This window comes from Typopeltis vanoorti, chromosome 19, assembly GCF_054136105.1.
Source record: "Typopeltis vanoorti isolate ZY-2024b chromosome 19, IOZ_Tvanoo_1.0, whole genome shotgun sequence".
NCBI classification, from domain to species: domain Eukaryota; kingdom Metazoa; phylum Arthropoda; class Arachnida; order Uropygi; family Thelyphonidae; genus Typopeltis; species Typopeltis vanoorti.
The window spans coordinates 56449950-56475256 of NC_143567.1; the positions used below are offsets into that span (position 1 = coordinate 56449950).

Here is a 25307-nt window from a genome sequence, read left to right on the forward strand (position 1 = left end):
ATAGTGGAGAAATCATGGGAATATAACAAAGGTCTGTATTTAAGTTTTGTCGATTTGGAAAAGACATATGACAAGGTGCCAAGAGAGAAGCTATTCAATACACTACAGTTGTATGGTGTCAATGGGGCATTATATCAAGCAATACTTAGTCTATGTATGAGTTGTAAGTCAGCAGTTAGAATTGAAGGAAGTACAGGAAGATGGTTTAATGTTAAATCTGGTGTGAGACAAGGATGTACATTATCCGCTCTGTTATTCATTATCTGTATGGATCACATTATGAAGGAAAGTGGTATTAAACATGATATCAAAATTGGAAATGTTACTGTTAGCTCTTTGCTTTATCAGGACGATGTTATACTTCTAAATAAATCCGCTACCAGTCTGCAAGATTCTCTGACTAAATTGAATAACTGTTGTAATAGATATGGTATGAAGGTCAGCAATAAAAAGACAAAGACAATGAAAATAGGCAGAATCATTGAAAATGTTAACTGTGTTGTGAATGGAGAACCTGTGGAACAAGTAAAACATTTCAGCTACTTAGGCATGATTTTTAGTGAACATGGTAAATTAAATATGGAAATAGACAACAGAATCAACAAAGTTGGTATGGTAGGAAGTCAACTGTATAAATTCATATGGAATAAGAGAGAAATTAGTTGGAACACTAAATTAGCTGTATACGAGACAGTGTTCAAACCAGTTTTAATTTATGGATCTGAGAGCTGGGTGAGAAGTAAAACACTTGACCAAAGACTAAAGACCGCAGATATGAGAGTCCTGAGAAAGATTAGAGATGTGAACAGATGAAATCAATGGCAATATCATATTAAAAAGGAGAATATTAGGAAAGAACTTGACATTGTCAGCATCCAGGAATGCGTTAGCAGAGCTAATCTCAGGTGATATGGTCACTTAAACAGAATGGGCGAGGAAAGATTAGCAAAACAAGTGTTCTCTGCCAAGTTGGCAGGAAAACAACCCAGAGGAAGACCAAGATATAGGTGGATTGATACGGTACAAAGTGCCTTAGATCATAGAAATATAAGATCTGGTAATGTTGGAGTCTTGACAAGTAATAGACTGATTTGGAGGAAAATTGTAGATAGGAAGTTAGTAATGATGTAAATTTTTCATGTAGTACTATCATATCCTGTACACCCATTGAGGGTACATGGCAGGAATTTGACGATGATTTGCTTGTTTCTACTCACTGATGATGTACTGTTATTTTCAGTACGAAATATCTGTACTTTCATTTCATTAAAGTTAATTACTGTGGCAATTGTGTAATTTGTTGTTTATCTACAAAAACGTTTATTTTCTCATTCTTGGGCAAAGGATAAAATAAAGAATATAATTTCTTAAGTATAATTTAATACAAAACTGTACTTAAACCAATTTTAATTTAAAGATCTAAAAGTTAGATGAAAAGTAAAACAGTTTTGATATTAGGGAATGGAACAAATGGCATCAATGGCAGAATCTTGTTAAAAATGAAGATAATTAGAAAGCATCTGGACATCATTAATATTAAGAATGTGTGAAGATTAGCAAAAGAATGAGTGGGATGCTGGTAAGAAATAGCTCAGAAGATGACCATTAGTCTTTTTTTCTGGCATCATTTTCTTCCTATGAGATCTTTTTCATGCCTAGATCAAGTAGATCAATTTTGATCTAGGTGGATTTATGTGGTTAGTACTTCCTTGGATGACCAAAATGTAAGATTAATAATGTTAATAATAATTTTATTATTATTATTATTATTATTTATTACTATCTAAAACCTCCAGAGAATCAGATTCATTGAGGGAGAACATACGTCACCCACACTAACTGTAATACCGTCTCTTAAACTCATTCACACTAAATAAACTCACCACTTTAATAGACATATTGTTCCACTCACTTACTCACTCGCTATTCTATGAGAGAAAAATCTAGCTTTTACCCCTTTCTTAATTGCACACAAACTTCCATGGATGACTTCATCAAAAGATATCCTATAACACCCATTTAGAAGTTTATAGACATCCATCGTATTACTCCTATTTTTCTTGTTTATCAGTGTCTGCACACTTTCAATCTACATTCCATAATCTTGATATAATCTAATTCAGCTTTTATCCCATCGAAATCCACAAATCTGCACACAGTAGTTTAGGTGTGGTCATATCAAGACCTTATAAAGAGTCAAAATGACTTCCTTATCAATTTGTTTGTTTCAGTATTCCACTTATTCTCCAGGTTGTATTTGCAATTTTTGCTATGTCATCATTAAACTTCAAATGCCTCCACCATAACTCCAAGATCCCTACCCTCATCAGTTTCTCACAGCATAATCACCACCAATATTGGAAATCTCATCACACTGTAACCTTACACTTGCTAACATTGAATTGACAGCCATTATCATTGCCTACATTTCCAGCCTACACAAGTTCATAAGTGCTGGATATTAGTAGCATCCCTGATTTTCCCTACCTATTTTTTGCATCATCAGCAAAATTGAACATCTCTCAGACCTATCCCAATATCATTGATGTATAGATTGAACAACAGTAGTCTATAGACTGATCCCTAGGGTACACTACAGATCACCTTTAAAAAAGCAAATTGGAGAAATTTTGTGAATGAATTGGATAAATGTGTTCGGTGGATACCTGCTAGAGTTGCAGAGTACAAGAGATTTGTAGGATCAATCATATCAACTGCGAAAAAATATATCCCTAGAGGTTACAGAAAAGATTATGTCCCCGGATGGAATGAAGAGAGTGAACATCTCTACAGAGAGTTCCTGAAAAGTAAAGATCCTGAAATAGCAGATGAATTACTACATAGCCTGAACTCATCTCGAAAAACAAAATGGATTGATACGGTTGAAAACCTTGACTTCAAACGATCAAGTAGAAAAGCTTGGGATCTTCTCCAACAACTATCCACAACTAATCTACCTAAAAGAAAAAGCACAATCATCTCCCCTGAGAAAATAGCTAATCAAATTGTTAATATATCAAGGGCACCTAGGGACCGTGAACATACCAAGAAAGTTAAGAAAGAACTTAGAGCTTTAAAAATAAATGCCCCTGCTTTCTCACAATATGCCTCAATCTTCACTGTAGATGAAGTAAAAGCCATCATAAAAGATATCAAAGCAGGCAAGGCCCCAGTCTTCGACGGTGTCCATCCTGAATTTCTGATTAATAGCAGGCCAAATACTATAAAATGGCTCTGTGAATTCTTTTCTGATATATTATTGACTGGCCGACTACCTAGCCAGTTTAAGAAGTCAAAAATAGTTGCTATTCTTAAACCTGGAAAACCACCCCAGGAGGCAAAAAGTTACAGACCTATTGCTTTATTTAGTTGCACCTATAAAATGTTAGAGCGCCTTCTGTACAACAGATTGTCCATACCAATTATGCAGCATGTCCCGATTGAGCAAGCTGGTTTTAGAGAAAAATGTGGTTGCTGTGATCAAGTGCTCACTTTAACATCATACATAGAAGCTGGATTTCAGAAGCAAGAAAACACATCAGCTGCCTTCTTGGACCTAACAGCAGCCTATGAATACAAATTTCTTAGCATTGTCCCATGTAAACGGACTGCACACTTAATTTCCTCCATGCTCACTGAACGTTTCTTTCAAGTTATATTAGGAAATAAAATGTCCCGACAACGAAAACTTAATAATGGTCTTCCACAAAGGTCAGTATTGGCACCCTTACTTTATAACCTATACACATATGACTTGCTTGCTACCATCTCACGCAAGTTCTGTTATGCTGATGACACTGTAATTGCCATTCGACACAAAAACATGAGTCAGGCTGAAGATGTACTTACAAAAGATCTGAAAACTATAGGTGAATATTATAAAAAATGGAGGCTCCAACTCAATCCAGACAAAACAGAAGTATCAAGCTTTCACCTTAATAATCACATGGCAGATGTCACTTTACATATCTTCTTTGAAGGATGTTTACTACGACACAATAAGTTTCCAAAGTACTTGGGCGTTACCCTGGACCGCACACTCTCTTACAAGCAACACCTAACAAACGTTTCTGCTAAGTTAAGAACCCATAACAACATAATACAAAAACTAATAGGCACGACATGGGGAGCAACAGCCGATAATCTGCGGATTACTGCTCTTGTCTAGTTTTATCTGTTGCCGAATATTGCTCACCAGTGTGGCTAAATAGCACACATGTTAAACTTGTTGATAGCCAACTAAATAATACAATGAGACTGATTTCTGGCACAATTAAATCAATGCCCACACACTGGCTTCCAGCTCTTAGTAACATTGTTCCACCGAATCTGCGCAGGACTAAGGCTCTCTTACAGGAGTATAAGAAAATCTTGGAGAACACAGCCCTACCAATACATTTAGATCTCCCAGACTTAAGTATATGACGATTGAGATCAAGACATCCACCACTACAATTAGCCCAACTACTACTACATTCTAACTTTGACTTGAAGCAAAAGTGGCAAGAACAGTGGGAGAGCCATACAGATGACATCACAAAATTTTCTCTCAATGAATTACAAGAAAGTTTTGATGCTTGCTCACACCTCCCACGAAAATCATGGACTCAGCTTAATAGAATACGAACTCTTTATGGTGTATGTGTGGACATGCTTTTTAAATGGGGTAAACGACCATCCCTGCATTGTGATTGTGGAGCTCAGAGACAAACTGTGAACCATATTGTGACTCAGTGTTATCTCAGAGCATATTCAGGAAACAAATTGGACTTTTTAAGTGCTACACCCGAAGCTATGAACTATCTGACCAATATGGATGTAACCTTTTAATTTTATTGGTTTTTAAAATGACTTTTGACTTTTAATTTTATATGTTATTAAAGTGACAGTGTATTGTACTGCATGTTTTGATATTCATGCCATACGAATAAATAAATTGCCTACATTTACAGCCTACGCAAGTTCATTCTGTAAGTGCTGGATATTAGTAGCATCCCTGATTTTCCCTACCTATTTTTTGCATCATCAGCAAAATTGAACATCTCTCAGACATATCCCAATATCATTGATGTATAGATTGAATAACAGTAGACTGATTCCTAGGGTACACTACAGGTCACCTTTAATATGGCACAATCACATCCACTATAATACCAGTTTCTGATGAAGGTCTGTCAACCACCCACTTATTCGAGTTAATAGTTTATATTCTAATCCCATATTCTTCAGTTTATGCAACATGTGGTGTTCTATCAAATGCACTGGCGAAGTCAAGCAGTATCACAATGTATCCATTCCCTTCATCAAACTCGGCTGTAACATTATTATTAATTATTAGCAAACTGTTAAAACATGACCTCCATTTAGTAAACCCATGCTATTCTTTGCAATCTGTCAATCCATTCCTGTATATGAATTCTTGCCAACCTCCAAAATCTTCATCACCATTGTCACAGGCCACATAGGGCTGTGGTCTGATGCATCGGTTTTTGCACCACCTTTGTACAATGGAACTGTCATACATTCTTTCCATTTCTGTGGTATCCTTCCTGAGCTGAGACTCAAGTCATTAATACAAACATGTCAAAGGCTCTGCCAGTTTGGCTGAACATTCATTTAGCATACATGCTGATATCCCATCTGTCCCTATGCAAAATTCTTATCCAAGTTATTCAACAACTATAGAAACTCATTTTCATGTACCTCCATTTCTTCATCCACTGTAGTGTGCTAAGTTACATACACCTGGTTGACAGATCTTAGTTAAGTGAGCATTCATTATTTAATCAGTCTCAACAGCTTCTGACACAAAGATACCATCTGTTCTACATTTGTACTTTAGTTGCAGCAGAACAATAAAATTCTTTTGAATTACCTTTAAACTACCTCCAGTTTAGCTTTCTGTGCAACTAAATTTCTTGCCTGCACTTCATATATTTCACAACTTTTCTCACTCTTATTCTTGCAATATTTCTTCCACATCACTTCTTCGTATGGATTTCCTGCTTAATTAAGTTGCACTTCTGTTTCACTCCTGCCCTGTTTGTCCTTTGAACTTTAGGGACATATTCATACACTGTTTCATTTAAGCCTTTTCAAAGCTCCCCATGCATTGCTGATATCTTTCCCATTCAGCAAGTAATACCATTAGGCCAAAGATGTTAGTCTCCTGAGTTTGTCATACTTTCCAGCTTTCTATTTCAACATGTAACCTGTCCTAATTGGAACATCCATATAGTGACTAACCAGATCAGTACAGCATGATCACTGCCACCAAGTAGTGGTACATCAGTTTCATTCTTAACTGAGACCACTTTTGATGCTGTGATCAAATGTAACACTCTTTAACATCAAGTTCCTTCTTTCACATGCTATTCGAGAAAGTTGTCTCATGATGGCTCAATAAATTCTCCTTCATTTTTATCATGGATTTTCTCTACTACCCAATCGATGTTCCGATATATTAATGATTACTTATAATATTATTCACCCATAATGATTGCTCACTTAGTACTCATCAAGGTAATTGCTGGGTGCTTTATTTCAGCATTCCCAGCTGAAACTGAACTAATGTCCTTACCTGACCCTCTGTGGGCCAGATAATCATAAGCTAATTAAGAATACTCATCATGAGAGACTCATTATTCACACAGTACCTATCATCTCCCTCTCTCTCATTAAACTCATTCACTGACAAAACACTCATAACCACCTCTGGCAACCTATTCCATTCATTCACTACCCCCAAAGCAAAAAAAAAAAAAAAATCTAGCCCTAACATCTTTGCTAACCATGCTTTTACACAATTTCTGTTGGGCATTCATTATTCTCTCCCTTCCTGCCACGTACTGGGAAAAGTGTTCAGAGTCAGTCCTATAAAACCCCTTTAATAACTTTTATGCTTCTATCTTTGAGTAGCAATTCTTCACATTAATAATGGATCCCAGATACTCAAACTTGCTGAATTCCTCAATTTCCTGAATTTCTCTTCTTTTTTGCCTACTAGCTAATTTTTGAAGCCTACAGACCATCAATCTATTCTTGTAGGAAGCACACCACAGATCTATCACGATCTTTGTCACTCGCCTCTGGATCCTCTACGCCACTTCATTCCCACAAATCTGGATATCCAGATCTGCATGCAGTAGTCCAGATGTGGCCCTATATAGGAGAAAAATAACCTCCTTATTCCTGCTTGTTAACATGTTCTTCAAGAACCACATAATTTGTTGTGCTGTTTTCACTACCTTTGCAGTATGCTCTCTAAACTTCAACTGCTGTCCACAGTCACCTTCAAGTCCTTTGCCTCCTCAGTTTCCTACATTTCAGTGTCATCAGTTATAGTATACAGAGCTCTTGTGATTTCTTCTTTCCAAAGTGCATCATATTAGACTTGGCTACATTAAACTACAACCATTTATTTACCATTTCCCATACTGCTAACCAGTTGAAGTCCTCCTGCAGGATCTCTGCATCACCTTCATTTATAATCACTCTTCCCAGTTTAACATTATCAGTAAACAACTGAATATTTCTTGTGCAAATCATTTCCTATATCACTGATGTACAAATTGACAATAGATGACCAAGAATTGATCCTCCCTTTGGTACATGCCTGGTTACCTGCCTTCACCTGAACTCAACTCATCCATAAACCACTCTTGGGTATATGTCCATCAGCGACCCAGTAATCCAAATCATTAGATTCATATCCATCCCTGTTTGCTTTAATATATGCAACAGAGTTCAACGTAGAATCCTGATCCTGTCAAATGCCGTCATATGCCTTTGCAAAGTCCAGCAGTATGACTGAGTAAACATTCCCTTAAACAACTCCTTTGTAACTTTATTTTATAAAAAGTAAGCAAAGTAAGATCTGCTCTTCATAAAATCGTGGTCCCTCATAGAATATCATATTCCTATCCACCCAGTCTTTACCAGTTTCTCCAATATGTTAACCTGAGATGCTGATTGGCCTATAATTTGCTACTTCTGTCTTGGTGCCTCCTTTATACAGTGGGGCTATTTTATCCTCTTTCCAATCCACTGGCATGTTACCAGTATTGAGGCTTAAATAAATAAGTTGGTCAGAGGAGCGGATAATTCTCTTGCACTTTCTTGTAATACTCAGCCTGATATGGCATCTATTTCCATGGCAATGTCACATCTAGCATTGCAACTTACTACCTAGATGGTACACGCTTACAAAATACTCACTCAGTAATTCAACTATTTCGTTTGGTTCTGTTACTTCCCCACCATCATCACTTTTTAAATTCATCCTTCTATAGTCATTCTGGCTTTTACCTGCCACATAGCAACTCTTCAGAATTTCACTTGCCCTCATCAGTTTGCCTAGCTTTCTCTCAGCTTTGGCTTTCCTTACCACACAGGTCGCCCTTCTTGCTTGTGGGCCTTGTACTGCTCATGGGCCTGCTGATCACCTCTTTCTGTATACTTCCATGAATTGAAGCTATTCATCCATCTAACTCCTACCTTATTTATCCTTCTGCCACATAGCAAAAGATCTCTTTAGAATTTCTTTTGTCCTCATTAGTATGCCTAGCTTTCCTTACCATACAGGTCATCCTTCTTGCTTGTGTGCCTTGTGTTGCTCATGAGCATGCTGATCACTTTTTCTTTATGCTCCCTCTACAACTTTTTCATTCTCAACTCCTGCTTATTAAAGCTATTCATCTAACTAACTCCTATTTGTATTACTATGATAACAAGCCAAAAAGTTATTTTACCGGCGACATAAGTTTAAGGGAGATGGTAAATCCCGTATTAGTTTCATACCTGGCTGTAGAATAATACGGGATTTACCATCTCCCTTAAACTTAACTCCTATTTGATTTATCTTTCTGACTCTGGGTATACATTTTGATACAGATTTCTTCAAATATCCCTTAATAACCTACCATGCACTAATATCATCTCCAAATTCTTATGCCATGGTACTGTTGAAAACTAACTTCTCAGCTTGTCATAATTTGTAATTCTACATATAATCCCTTCTTAACAGAAAATTCTGCATGTCTGGTAATCTCCCAGGTCAAAACTTTATGATTGCTTCCCCTAAGGCAGCATAGGTAGATTAGTTACTGTTAAGTTCCCTAATGCTATGATCAGATCCAACAGTCTCGAACCTCCTCTCTGCTGCATGCTGTCACTGGTGGTTATCTGTTTCCAGCTATATAAGTTCTATTCCCTTTCCTCCCTATGACTGTTCCTCATCTCAGTCTATGTTCCATCCATTTGTTCATTTGACATCAACAGGTGCCATATGGTCACTCAGATGCTTGGTGATGGACCACACCAGTCCTTGTCAGGTGGTCCTGCTGTATGCTTTTCTGGAGACTTCAGCTCTCTGATGATCAGACATTCCAGACACACCATCCATCCATCTCATTGATAGTCTACCTCTTTCTCTTTTTTCAGGAACTTAAATTTCTGTTACTGTTTTGAGAAGTCTTCCTTCCATCCTTTCAGTGTGTCCAAATTATTTCAACACATTCTTTTGTCAGTATCCTTAAGGAGCCTTAAAGTTCTACTGCTACTTTCTAGCATTCTAGTTTGTCTGCCTTTCAGTATATGATATTTTCATCAACATTTTGTAACACCGCATCTCAAAAGCAGCTATCCTTTTCCTGCATTTCTTTAGGTTTCAAGTCTCACATCCATAAGTTGCTGTTGGAAAATCAGCTGCATCCAAAATCCTCAACTTTGTTCCCATGGAGATAGATCTATCCTTCCAGATTTTAGACAAGTTTCTGACTGTTGTTTTAGCTATTCCTAATCTTCTTCTTCTGACATCTTCTGAGTAGCAATTCTTCACATTAATAATGGATCCCAGGTACTCAAACTTGCTGAATTCCTCAATTCTTTCTGCATTAAGGTATAGCTGTTTCTCAGGAGCTTCTCTGTCTGTTCCCATAACCCAATGTTCCCATAGTTAAAATCACCATAATAAATACTTCACCTGTTCATAATATTATATAAGACTTTCAGATTCATTTTTTGATTATCTTGAATGGGCAAATACATATGACATTTATATGTATTGCACTAATTCAATTTCTTGCTAATTTCTCTTGATAACTAATATATTCTTGATAATTAATATATGCAACTGTGCTAATTGAAAAAATCTCACATGAACTCTAATGTTTATTTTTGTTCTAAAACACATATGTGCAAACTTAAAATTTAGTTATTTTAAAGTTTGAATCTTTGATAAAAAATTTTCTTTGTTTTATGTTTATTTGCTTTTATAAACAGACCTTGAAGAAAACAGTAGATGACTGTATTAAACATTTGATTGGGCCAACAGAAAAATCACCCCTTGGAACTCCACTTTCATCTTCATCTCACTCAGGAAATTCTCCATTTTTAGTATCTTACAATGCTTCTGTACAAAGATCTCATTCAGTTTCTAGTAACCGTAGTGATTCTATTTCCTTAACATCACCTGTTTTCACAGGCCAAGAAGAATGGACATTAAATAGGAAAAGGTATATAGACCAGTTTTAATAGAACATTTTATGCAGTGATATAATTTTGCTTTCATTTTTCTATTAAAAAGCATGATTGTGTGTGTGTGGGGGGGGGAATTCAAGACCAGCTTTCATCTGAAATGCATCTTTAAGAAAAGCTAAAGAGAACTATTATATTTAAAACAAGTGTTGTTTGCAGTTTTTAAAAGATTGCTATTCATAAATGATCTTCAGTCTTTTCTGAGGTATTCTCAGCCTTTAATCCATCAATTAAATAACTCATCATAATCAGCTTACAACTTCTATTGCAACATCACATATAATCAGTAATAATAACAAAATATCATTATTATTATTATTGTTATTACATGACACCTCCAGGGAGTCCAAAGACTCATGAAGGGAGGGCACCTACTCTACAACTCTCAGTCTTCACCACTCAATCCACCAACTGCAATGAACCATAACTATACCAACGCTACCTACCGACCACCATTACTAGTATGTTCCCATACAATCACAAACATCAAAAAATCCATGGTGGCCTTTTGAACCCTCAGCCTTTCGGCTGGAGAGTGGATACGCTAACCACTTGGCCAACCAGGCCGGCTATATATAATCACATATAATCAGTAATAATAATAAAAATCAGTAATAATAACATCACATATCATATGATGTTATCACTATTATTAATTATTAGTCAGCACCTCTATAAAATTGTAGGTGAATGAGCTTCCTGAGCTCATTCACTGTCTACCTTTCACATCCTCTCAAGCACTGTGTTCCATGAACACAGTGCTTGAGAGGATGTGAATTTTCCATGCAAAACACTATTTCTCATCTTCCTCATCTCATCCTTTTGTTAACTTTCAGGAATGGCACAGAGTAGAGGGCAATGCAATGTGCTCTCCCTTATCTCTTCTAATGATGAAACACATATAGACCACAATAATAACTTTAATTAAATAAAGGTACTAATATTTTACTGAAAGTAACAGTACAACCTCAGTGTAGAACAAACAGTTAAAGGAATGGAATACAAAGTACAGAACAGTCGGTGGATCACCAAACAAAATTGTTGCCTCGTGCCAGAAGATTAATTACTAAAATATTATTAAATAATTCTTTAAAGATAATTATTTCATTGATGGTTGCATAAAATAAGACTCCCCTTTTGGGAGAGAGACAGTCATTTCGATTTAAATTCGGCCAATGTAAGAGGGCTTCGCAACTTTCTTTAAAAAGGCCTTCATATTTAAACCTGCATCTGTGGAGAAAACAAGCTTTATCCCACTGGATATTATGATTAGTGTCAATGCTATGTTGTGCTAGACCAGACTTATGAGGTTTCATGTATTCGATATAATATTGATGTTCCTTCATTCTTTTTTCCACAGAACTGCCCTGTTTGTCCAAAATATGACAATTTGCATTCACATTGTATCTTGTAAACACCAGCCAATGATATAGGTGACAGTTTGTCTTTTGTAGATAGCAACAAGTGAGAAATTTTGTTGATAGGAAAATATGTAGGAATAAGATGATACCTCTTCAAAATTCTGCCTATAGGTTCTGAGATGCCTGAAATGTAAGGGATTGGAACTCTGCAGTCTGTTGAAGAATCCTGAGGTGTTGGAACGTAGGAGTCAATTATCTGTTGGATTTGATTAGGATTGTAACCATTAGATTCTATTAACTTTTTTATAGTGAAAAGTTCTTGTTGTAGGCTTGATGGAGAGGAGCACACTTTATGTGCTCTATTAATTAAAGATTTGATAATGCCAATTTTTTGAGAGGTGCAATGAGCAGACTTTTGATGAATGTATCTGCCACTAAAAGTAGGTTTTCAATAGACACTTGTAGACAAAGTACCAGAGGATGGGCGTGTAAGGAGGATGTCCAAGAATGGTAAACTACCAGACTTTTCTTTTTCCATGGTGAACTGAATGTGGCAAATAGCAGAAACATCATCGACATAACAAAACCAAAGAGGGTGTTGGGGATGAATGGATGAGAACAAGATGCCTTCCAGATTTTCCAAAAATAGTTTGCCAAAGGTGGAGACAGAGAGCTACCCATGGCAGTACTTTCAACTTGTTTGTAGATCTTATTTTTCCAGCTGAAATAACCTGAATGTATAACGAATTCAAAAATCTTTGCAATATCCAGAGGGTAATCATCATATAGTAAGTTGAGCGTGTCAGCTAATGGAATATTGGTAAAAAGGGAAACAATATCAGAACTAACTAGTAAGTCAGACTCTTTGATTTGAACATCCTTGATTTTTTCAAGAAAATGTGTCAAATTTTTGATGAAAGATCTAGAATATCTAGTAAGGGCAGTTAATGATCGTGACAAAAATTCAGCAATTTGGTAAGTGGGAGAGTCAATACAATTCACAATGGGTCTTACTGAATAACCTTCTTCGTGGATTTTTGGGAGGCCATATAAGCGAGGAGTTCTTCCAAAATGAGTGCGCAGTTTTCCACAAAGTTTTGATCCCAACTGATAATTTCATCAAGCAACTTATTTAATTGTTTAATTTGCAAACTTTTAGGATTATGATTGATTTCTTGATAGGTAGAGGTATCTTGTAAAAGGCTGGTTACTTTACTCTCATAGTCAGTCTTATCCATGATCACAACATCTTTTCTCCTTTATCGGCTTTTGGAATAGATATTTCATTATTTTTTCTTGATGAAGTTAGCCCATGGATTTCAGCACTCGATAAATTACATGGCATTGCTTTTAAAAAGAGAAGCTGCAACTTCGAATCGTAGTTTATTAGCATCTTCGCTAGAAAGTCCTGACAGATTATGTTCGATATTATGCAAAAAATTGAGATAAGGAATGCATTTAGGTATTATGGCAAAATCAAGGCCTTTAGCTAATGCACTAGTTTCAGCGTCAGATAACGGGTGTCCAGAAATATTAACAATCCATTTATTCGTAGGAGTGTTGTCAGAGGTAACATTTTTCTTTTGCTTATGGTATAACAATTCATATTTTTGCATACGTTTGCCAGAACTTTTTTCATAGGAACGAGCTAAAGATTGTTTAGATACCCGAAGAACAATATCCAGTAATTCGTCATCAAGGACAGCTGAAATTTTTCTTTCAAGATCCAAAATAGAATTAATGTTAGATGCTAAATCTTTTTTAGTCGCCCGAAGTTGGTTCCATATCAAGAAAAAACTTGCACGAACGTAAATTGCATGAGCTCCAGGAGACTGAATTGTTTCTCTAAATCTAGCAAACGTAGGAATGACTTTCGTATCACGGCATTTTTTGAGAAAGCAATCCGTGCACAAAGCTTACCTTGTTTTATGGAACATTTTGAAAAATGTGCTCCTGATGTCATCATTCTCAAACCTGTTTGGCTAAGATACATTAATATGTTCTCCATTTGTGGTGACAGTGGATAAGGATCTAAAATTTAGGGGACACATTGCCAAAATTGTGAAGACAACACAAAGACTTCTGGGAATGATGCAGAGGACACTCACGTGTAGAAGTAGGGAGATTCTTGTTCCGTTGTATAAGGCTTTGATTAGGCCACACATGGACTATTTTGCCCAGATTTGGTCACCGGGTTTTCAGAAGGATGAAGAGATGTTGGAAAGGGTCCAAAGGCGACTGACTAAGGTAGTTTCTGACCTCTGGAATGTCGAGTATGAGGAAATATTGAGAAGATGTAATTTGCAGTCTGGTGGACAGGAGGAAGAGGGGAGATTATTATTATTATTATTATTATTATTATTATTATTATTCAGGCCTCCATGGAGCCAAAAGACTCATCGTGGGAGGTCCTTCCTAAGAACATAAAGTCTGTCAAGACTCATAGAGGGGGGGTTCTCCCCCAAAGAAACACAAATTCTGTCATACCACTCCTTAAACTCATTGACCGTTCTTGCTCTCACCACTCCATCAGGCAATACATTCCACGGTTCAACCACCCTCCATGCAAAGAAACCACTCCTCACCCTGATATGATAGAGACCTACAAGTTGGTAAGGGGTTGTTATAGGATCAATGGTGGAGAAGTTCTACAGAGAATAGTGGGAGAACCCGAGGTGATCCCTGGAAACTGTATAAAAAGGGTGTGAGTAGGGGAGTGAGAGGCAGGTTTTTTGTTTTTTTTTTCGTGCAGAGTTGTGAATGATTGGAATGCCTTGCCTGAGAGTGTGGTGTCTGCAAGGAGTTTGAGTGTGTTTAAGACACGGTATGATGAGATGTGTGTGTGTGATAAAAGGACCTCCCAGATGAATCTTTGACTCCATGAAGTCTTGGGATAATAATAATAATAATAATGTGACCAATTTTTTTACAATGAAAAGGAGGACGAAAAAATTTAAGAAAAAAGTACAACGTAAATAAATGAAACATTTTATTAATTTAAACAAAAATACACTAATTATGCTTACATCCCTTTTAATTATTTAATTAAACGAGTATTTTTCCATTGAATGAATATTTTTTGTCAATATATCATTTTCTAACAATATATTGGAAATTTCGGAGCAAGAAACATCCTTCATATTGAATTTTACGGTAAGTGCTGCAGCTAGAGTATCAACATTCAATCTTGATTTCTCGCTTGTCCAAAAATCATTACCAATTGAAAAAACTCTTTCAACTGCTGCATTAGTTCCAGGGCAGCACAACGTAAATTCAACAAGAATAACTAAATTTTCATATTCATATGGAATGTGTTCATTTTTGAAATGGTTAAATATAATACACCCATCTTTTATCAATTTCAGCATGTTGATTTTCCCATTGTTCTAATTTATCAGAATTTAAATATACATTCAGTCTTCTAATTTCTTCAAACAGACAATTGTCATCGATTTTAATATATCAGGCATTTCTTTCGATAAAAACTCAACACAATTTTCAATATCTGCCCAATTTACTTGCGATGAAGTTTAAAAACGCCATTGAAAACTGTTATTTCCTGTGATATTTGTTTCAGACCATTCTTCGACATATTGGAAACATGTTTGGTAAAAATTCTGCACTTCTTTGGTAAACTTTTCCGTTATGCCCGGATTTGATTCCTCTAAGTTTGACAATTTTCTTTTTATTATTAAAGGAATAAATTTTTCTTCAAATCGTGATTTATATTGAAGGACAAAATCGTTCAAAATAAGACTAACTTCTGTAGCTGAAATATGTTCACCTTCAATCTTTTGAATCATTTTGTGGAAAATAGATGCCTGATTATGTACAAAATACATTAATATCTCTGATAATTCATAATTGAAAAAAGATTCCAGAATTTTTGGACATTTGTCTAAACTTAAAAAATATGAACGGAGAGGCTCAAATAATCGTAAAACACGCTCTATAGCAGGTGTTTTAACTAACCATCTAACTTTTGAATATCCTAAAAGTTTTTTGTATTCAACATTTGCGTCTTCACAAAATTGTTTTAAAGTAGCCACACGAACAGTAAAACAACTAAAATACAAATAAATTGTCGTTATTATTATTTCTACATCAATTGGCATGGCACATGATGTGTGTTGATTGCATTTGACAAAATATGTGCATTACAACCTATTCCTAGTATTTTCTTTTGGAGTAAATCTTTTAATTTTACATAGACATTATTCACTCCTTTGCGTCTTCGCCCACAAAAATTTGTGTTTGTATTATCAGCTGTTAGTGCAACAACTTAAGATTTCAAATTGTTTTCATTTATTACTCTGCATAGGTGGTTTGACAAAATTTCAGCAGTTTCACCCTCAATGGATTCTAAATTTAAAATTTTTACTTGAATGCCCTTGGTAACATTATAATATCTTACTAGTATTGGATACAATTTGGTTTCATTATGATTTGATGCATCAAATAAAACCGTTACAAATGCTGCATTTTTCAAGTCTTCTGCAAGTATTTTATCACAGTAATTTTTAAATACTGATTTAATAATAGCCTCACATTTTGTCCTGGCACATGAAAATTTAGCATTGTGAAAGTTTTTCAATAATTTAGTTGTACAATCCATACTACGAAAACTTTGATTGTGAATTATGGTATGAAATGCAAATGTTCCCTCCATTACAGCTAACTGTTTTTCATCTTCAGAATAATTAGAAGTTTTAAAAAAATAGGTTACTTTACTACTGGAAGCTGACATCTAATGATTGCTTATGTTTGTTGGTGTTCAAGTGTTTCGTTATAGCTGCTCTACCTCCAACTGCAATACAAAATTCTCCTCTGCAAATATTGCAGAAAACAATGTTGTCTCTCTTTGATATGAGGAGTGGAAATTCCTTTTTCAATTGATCATTGAAATGGCATTTCCTTTTTCTTGATTTTTCCATTCCTTAAATGAAATTAAAAATAAAATATAGAGCCACACGAACGATGCAAGTACATTATGAATAAATAAAATTAATAATTAAAACTAAAACTTTAATAACAAAAGCGATAAAACTTTACTAAATCTATATTTAAATTATTTTACACTTGTGTTGAAAACAGGGTTGTATAAAATTGAATTAATGAATTAATAAAACGTGAATTGTACTTACCTGAGTATAATATTCACTGAGAAAGAAATAATTTCGTATTTCCATTAGAAATAAACACGAAGTATAATATAGAGATAAAGTAAACAAAGTGAAGTGCGCAATGGTGCGAGACAAGGGCGAGACACATGAAGTTCTCCTATGTCCTGCGCATGCGTTTCATAATTGCATCTTTCCGAACTGTACCGTCACATGACGCGTAACAGTTCGGCACGGCATCTCTGAATACAGAGATTAACAGATTAGTTTTAAAATATCAAAAAGGAGGACACTTTTCGAGAAAGGACAGAACCTACAAAAGAAGGAGACTGTCCTCCCTAAAGGAGGACGATTGGTCACCTTAATAATAATGACTAACACCCATTAGATTCATTCCTTCTCCACCTCAAACTAGCACCCCAGAATTTGGTTCATTATAGAAATAATAAAATATCAGTCCTTTTAGGTGATTTAATCAGACGTCTTGTAACACTTTCTTATTTTGTTTGAGAAAACCTACTCACATGGGTAGCATTCATAAACTTTCCCATCATTGCCCATCCTCCTCCTCCTCCTCTTCTCAAACATTCAAAAGCATGGTATTATTTTAAAAACTCATTAATAGAGCCATCAAACTTTATTCCAAACAGGCTTTCCTCATGGCCTTTGTTTATTGTAACTTCCTGTATATGGCCACAAACCCAAAAAAATTAACAAAACACTTTTTCCTCATTTCCTGCAGCTCTCTCAGTGCATGCCTTACTGAGATGCTGTGATTATTCTTTATATCAATCCCAATTCCAAGTGTACACAATATTACTTGTTCTTGCAGTTATTTGTGTTATGACAAACTGTAAGATTTGTCTTCACCAGTCTTGAAGAACATAAGAAGTACATCCACTACTACAGTTATATTCTATCAGATTTAGCCTGGACACTTTGCCATAGAGTTTGAAAAAAAAAATGCTTCACTACAGTAAATACAAACATGAAAGAGAAGGGTGCATGTTATCTCCACCATTATCTATATGGATAACAATATGAAGAAAGTGGCATTAGGCCTGATATTAGGTATTCACCACTTTACTTTATGCAGATAATATAAATACACCTCCGAATCAAAAAATCTAAGAAAAAGAATAATCAAAGAAATTGTGTTGAATAATTTGCAATTCTATACATAGAAAATAATTATTACCAAATATGAATTCACACCATCTAAATCTACATACTTTGTACATTATATAACCATTATTATTATTATTATTTCGTATGATGAAACAATGGCTGTGAGGCCCAACTTTACGGAGAAGTACAGCACCATCTCAATCCCCCCCCCCCTAATTTTTATCTGGGCTTGAGACCAGCATAGCTGATGAATTGGACCTGGGTCTTAAGTATTCTTGACTGTAATCTGTGTGTGTGTGTGTGTGTGTGTGTGTGTGTGTGTGTGTGTGTGTGTGTGTGTGTGTGTGTGTGTGTGTGTGTTCACAGGGCTAGATTGCCTGTTCTGGGGGGACGAAAAACCCAATTTTCTGGGTGAAAAAAGACCATTCTTCCGTATGAGACCAGCTAACTCACCTTTCGTCAAAAGAGACCAGATAAATGATGAAATAAATGAGCTCCTCACATCACTGACGGAAAATGAACCCAGGTCTTTCCAACCAAAGGGTTTTGTGATCATGTAAACACATAAAAATGTAATATAAATTAAAAGAAAACTGTAATTTGAAAACATTCACAAAATTAGAATAATTTTTAAACTGGTTCAAAATATTACAAAATGGGAAAATAATTGCATAAAAATTACAGACAAAGGGAAACAACATGATAATTGATACACGCATCCCCCTTAGCTTTTATGACCATTCATAAATGATTGGGCATATTATTTACTAGCAGTTCACAGTCTTTTTTATCAAAACTGTACGGAAGAAGACAGAAAGAGGAAAAATAGTGTCATCTCCCTTAGCTTTTATGACCATTCATAAATGATTGGGCATATTATTTACTAGCAATTCACAGTCTTTTTTATCAAAACTGTACGGAAGAAGACAGAAAGAGGAAAAATAGTGTGCATGTTGCCTAGGTATGATAATGATGAGCTGAGCGGAAGAGCGGTGATATTGAATGGCATAATAGCGATAATGTGTGACAAGAGAGGACTGGTATATGTGGATGCTTTGGAGTGCGTTTGAGGAAAGAGAAGAATTGTATGCAAGAGACCGTTTACATTTGAATGAGGAAGGACGTAGGCATCTGGAGCGATTGCTGTTCTGAACGAGTCAGTGTGTCCCAGGGAGGATGATAGCAGGGGGTGGCCTCTTGTGGGAATGGATACTTGGGAGAAGGGAAACGACATCAGGTAACACTGAGCCCAGTGGAGTCTAGAAGGAATAAGGCTGGGTATAGAAACAATGGCATTTATATCCTTTATACTAATGCCAGGAGTATCTGGAATAAGGGAGAGGAATTGGTGGCGCAGATAGCATCAGCTTGGCCAAAAGTTATTGGGATCACTGAGACTTGGTTGACAGAAGGGGATATAATAACAGGAATAGAAGTCACTGGGTACAGCATTTTTCGTCAGGATAGGAGGGGAAAGTGTGGTGGTGGTGGGGTAACGCTTATGATAAATGATGACCTATGTCCTCTAAGAGTGGAGGCTTTGGAAGGAAGTGAGACAAATGATTTTGAGCGCATATGGTGTGAGGTAGAGGTAGGCAAGACAGGATATTTAGTGGGGTGTTGCTACAGACCCAGGAGCACAGAGGATGGGGACCAGGAGATGTTTAGATAGTTAAGTTTGGCAAGTGCAAGAAGAATGATTGTTAATGGAGATTTTAACTACAGTAGTATAAATTGGAGAGAGGAAGATGCATGTAGCAATAGGGGAATGGAATTTCTAGAATTCTTGAGGGACAAATGTCTTAGGCAACATGTAACAGAGGGAACAAGAGGTTCAAGAGTTTTGGATTTGGTTATAGCATCAGAAGAGTTGATAATAACTGAGATGACATCTCTCCCACCAGTTGGAGAGCGTAACCATATGGTTTTGACTTGGAAAATGAATAGACATGCAGGAGTATCAAAGAGACAGGAACTTATTTGGAATTATAAAGCAGGTGATTATAATAGTCTTAGACGTCAACTTCAGGAAGTTTCATGGAGGGAGGAATTGGAAGGCCGGAATATCATTAGTGCGTGAGAAATTGTGAAAGAATATTTGTTATCAGCAATGGTAAGTTGTATACCACGAGTCAAGAAGAGAACACAATTTGGAGTAAAGTGAATGACAAACAATATTAAACAGGAATTGCATGTGAAAAAGAAGCTATGGAAGAGATATAAGGAGACAGGTGAAGAGAAGATGCATGAAGAATATAAGACACAGGCCAGAAGAGTGTCTAGTGTGGTAAGGAAAGCCAAACTGGAATATGAGAGGAGATTGGCCCTAAGATCCAAAGAAAATCCTAGGGAATTTTTTAGCTATGTGGCCAGTAGGAGGAGAAATGACTGTGGAAGAAACGAATGATATTGTGGGATAAAAATGGGAATAGAGTGACCGATGCAGAGGACATAGTGGAATTGTTCAGTGAACACTTTATTGGAGTATTTCATCCTAGTAGAGTCAGTTTTAATGCTAGAGGGATAGGGCTGATTCGAAGTTTAGATGTACAGGAGAGTGTATTTCAGATACTGAGTACTCTGGATGTCAGTAAAGCTTTGGGACTGGATGGTATTTCACCACGAGTTTTGAGAGAATGTGCTAGGGAACTGACAGTGCCTTTAACCTGGCTTTTCAATGAAAGTCTGGCTGCAGGAAAGGTGCTCAGGGAATGGAAGAAATGTAAGATAGTGCCATTGCATAAGGGTGGTAACAGACTAGAAGTGTCTAATTATAGGCCAATCTGTGTGTCATCAGTAGTTGTTAAGATCTTGGAGAAAGTAGTGAGGGACCATATACAGCATTGGGCAGATGAGGGTGATGTTATCTGTGAGAGTCAACATGAATTTGTGAAGGGATGCTCTTGTTTTAGCAATATGCTAGCCTTTTATAATAAAGTTACATAGAATATTAGATGAGGGAAAGGCATATACTGCAATTTTCTTAGACTTAGTGAAGGCATTTGACAGTGTGCCACATGATAAGCTGATATTTAAGTTGCATTACATGGGCCTGGATGTCAGATTGGTCAACTGGATTCAGGATTGGCTGTCTGATAGGTATCAGAGAGTTGTGTATGGTGGAGCAGTTTCAAGGAGGCAGAGGGTTAGAAGTGGGGTTCCACAGGGCTCAGTACTAGGACCTATATTGTTTAACCTTTATATCAATGACATTGCCAGTGGGATGCAAGGGGATATTCAGCTGTTTGCAGATGATGCAAAGCTGGGTAGGATTATTAGTAATATTGCAGATGTGGTAGCCCTGCAAGAGGTTTGAATAAGCTAGATAGATGGGCAAATGAATGGGGATGTCAGTTTAATGCAGCAAAATGTGAGGTCTTGAGGTTTGGGAAACATCTATGGGATGCTGCATTCTCTATGGGAGGAGTTATACTGGAGGAAGTAGGGGAGACAAGAGATCTGGGGTTGATGATTGATAGAAACCTGAAATTTAGGGGACATTGCAAAGGTGGTGAAGGTAACACAGAGGATTGCTGCAATTATAAGAAGGACACTGACCTGCAGAGATAAAATGGTTATCATTCCGTTGTATAAGTCTTTGATCAGACCACACTTAGACTGTTGTTCTCAGATTTGGGCCCCAGGATTTGAAGGGGATAAATTAACTGTGGAAAGGATACAAAGACGGATGACAAAGATGGTTTCCGGACTGTACAAGGATAGTTATGAGGATCGGCTGAGGGAATGTGGACTGCAGAGTTTGGTGGATAGAAGAAGGAGAGGTGATATGATTTAGACTTTTAAACTGTTGAGAAGTGGTTACAGGGTTGACACTGGGGAGTTATTTTGCTTGGTTGAACAGCGGGAAGGAGTGATTACAAGAGGCCATCCCTGGAAGTTACGAAAGGAAACTGTGAGCAAGAGGGTGAGGAGTGGTTTCTTTGCATGGAGGGTGGTTGAACCGTGAAATGCATTGCCTGATAGAGTGGTGAGAGCGAGAACGGTCAATGAGTTGAAGGAGTGGTATGATAGACTTTGTGTTTCTTAAGGGGTATCTCCCCTCGATGAATTTTGACAGACTTTATGTTCTTAGGAAGGACCTCCCACTATAGTCTTTTGACTCCATGGAGGCCTGAATAATAATAATAATAATAATAAAAACATGCTGATATGGTTTACAGACTAGAAACAAGTTCATTTTTTGTCTCTTGGGAATGCAAAAAATACCCCTGCAAAATACGTCTTCATAATTCACAGCAAATTCTCAATGGGGTTTAAATCTGGTGAGTTTGCTGGCAAAGGAATTACATTGATTTCATCTAATAGTGGTCTTCAAAGTATGACAAGAAGCTGAATCTTGCTGAAAAAGGAAATCACCATCACATAAATCTTCTGATGCTGGTAACATAAAGTGCTCAAGAATTTCTTGGAACACTTTGGAATTGACTCTTTCGTACACAATGCTCAGCTTACCTGGACCCTCTGCAGTCATACAGGCCCATACCATGACAGAGGCTGCAAATTCACTAACCATTTCATGCATTCTTTATCAAATGTTTCTTCCCTAAGATGCCAAACAGATATGACTTGATGACCATGGGTCACACAAAGCATCATTTTATTGCTAAAAAGTACCTTTTTCCAGTCCTCTTGACCCAACAACAGGATTTACTTATGCCATCACACTCTAGCTGCCTTTTACTTGGAAGTCATAAGTGGCATCTTAGGAACATATGATTTAAAACCTTTTTTTCCACCTCCTGTGAAAATACCTTACACTTTGTAAACGGTTTTTCTTCACTATATTCTTCAATCTCCTATCATTTCTTGATGTGGTTATTACCTTTCGACCACTATTGCCGCAATTAATTTGAAAACTCCAGTTATTAGAATACTGTCTCAATACTCTATTCACACTTGCTTGAGAACATTTCAATTCCTTAGCTATAAACTGTTGAGTTTGGCCTTCTTTATGTAGAGACACCATACAGAACTTATTTGTTCTCAATATGTCAATCATTCGACCCATGTTTAGCAGCAAATGATTAACTGAAATCCTCACACACGAGGATTTCAGTTAATCATTTGAAAAGTTCTTGGCCTAACAATTAAAATCGAATTTATAATTTCAAAATTATTTTTATTTTTCAACATAATCTCCCTTAAGACTAATACATTTATTCCAGTGATGCTCAGCCGGCGTTTTCCCGTCCCTGTAGTGGTTCTCAGTAAGATCTGCAAAATACCCCTCTACAGCTGCAATCACCTCTTGATTCGAAGAAAAACGCTGACCAGCAAGGAAGAGCTATGGTTTGGGGAAGAGATAGAAGTCAGAGGGAGCCAAATCTGGGGAATAGGATGGATGTTCCAACAATTCATAGTACAGATCCCTTAATTTTTCCATTGCCAAAATATCTTTGTGGGCAGGTGCATTGTCCTGATGAAAGATGATTTTTTTCTTCTGCAAACTGGGTCTTTTCTCATGATTTTTTTTTCGTCTAGTCTAGTTAAAAAATCAGAATAATATTCCCCAGTTATTGTTTTACCCTTTTCAATATAATTAATAAACAAAATGCCTTTAGCATCCCAGAATACCGATGCCATGACCTTTCCTGTGATGGAACTGACTTTGTCTTCTTTAGTGCTGAACAACTGGCTTCTGTCCACTGTTTTGACTGCTGTTTGGATTCTAGTGTGTAATGGTGAATCCAAGTCTCATCCATAGTAATAAATTAACACACAAAATCGGTTTTATTCTTGTTAAAATGCTCCAAGCACTGTTCAAAGATTTTCATGCGAGTGCATTTTTGATCTGCTGTGAGCCAGCGCAACACCCATCTTACGCAAAGCTTTTTCATTTACAATTCTTCATGCAAAATATATCCTACACATTCTTTTGAAATGTCTATAGTCTCAGCATTTTCATGTGTTTTGACTGGACGGCATCCAGTACCATATTGTGCACTTGATCAATGATTTCTGGTGTTGTTACACTTTTTTGGATGTCCTTCATGTGGATCATGGTACGGCCACGTTTAAACTCGGCAGCCCATTTCTTAATTGTTGAAAATGAAGGAGAAGAGTGCCCATAAACTTTAATGAATTTCTTTGGCTGTTAAATCTTCTTTTACAAAGAATTTTATAACAGCATGATACTCAATTTTATCCATTTGAAGGGATACAGACAACACTTTTGCTTCAGATAGCTGAATAAAAGAAACTACTTGATAGAATGATTTTCAATTTTACATGGATGCTTATGACAGAAGTACCAACTTAGAAAAAAAAAATCGTGCCAATAGTGTTGCCATCTATGGTTGAGGCCGAGAACATTTCAGACCACCCTAATACATGCTATTTCTATGCTCTCCTGAAATCCAATTGGAATATTCTAATATTTTGAACCATGTTAAAAATTATTCTAATTTTGTGAATGTTTTCAATTAATAGTTTTCTTATAATTTATATTACTTTTTTATGGGTTTACATGGTTATGTAATCTACAAAGTACATAGATTTAGATCAGTGGTTCTTAACTGGTGTTCCCCGAACACTTGTGTTCCACAAACTGGTTACAAGTGTTCCACTGCTGAAAGCTGTCACGTGACACAGTTCTGAGTGTAATTGGCTGCTCTGATCTCCAGTTGTTAGAAAGTTCTTTCTAACAACTGGAGACTGCTATGTGTGTTGACTTCTAAACCAATAGAATATAGTTTATAGGTCTAGTAGGCTCTATTAAAGGATTTGTTACTCTTGCAAAGAAAATAAACCCAAATGTTATATCTACGCAGTTTTTTGCATAGAGAATCCCTAGTTTCAAAAACATTACTAGCAATATTAAAACCTGTACTAGACCAAGTTGTAAATATGGTAAATTACATCAAGTCAAGACCTTTAAAAGCACATGCCTTTTTAAAAAACTTTGCATATCTATGGAAGCCAAGTACAAATCTTTGCTTTTGCACACTGAAATAAGATGGTTATCCAGGGTAAAGTGTAATTCCAAATTTTAGAACTTAAGAATAAATTATTAGCCTTTTTTCAAAATGAAGGTACAGATGCTTTTGTAAAATGTCTTCAAAATGATATTTGGTGTGCTAAAATGGCATATTTAGCTGGTCTTTTTAATTACTTAGATAGCGTTAATACAAGTGTCCAAGGG

At 36.3% G+C, this 25307-nt stretch overlaps 1 protein-coding gene across 1 annotated transcript in view; it reads left to right on the forward strand.

Moving 5' to 3' along the window:
* Positions 1–25307, forward strand: part of LOC150096139 (mitogen-activated protein kinase kinase kinase 4-like) — a 734047-nt gene that overhangs the window by 409762 nt on the left and 298978 nt on the right. Inside the window, exon 17 of the mRNA XM_090409620.1 lies at positions 10282–10514. Coding sequence (XP_090265746.1) covers positions 10282–10514 — 233 coding nt within the window. The remainder of the gene's footprint in view (positions 1–10281; positions 10515–25307) is intronic.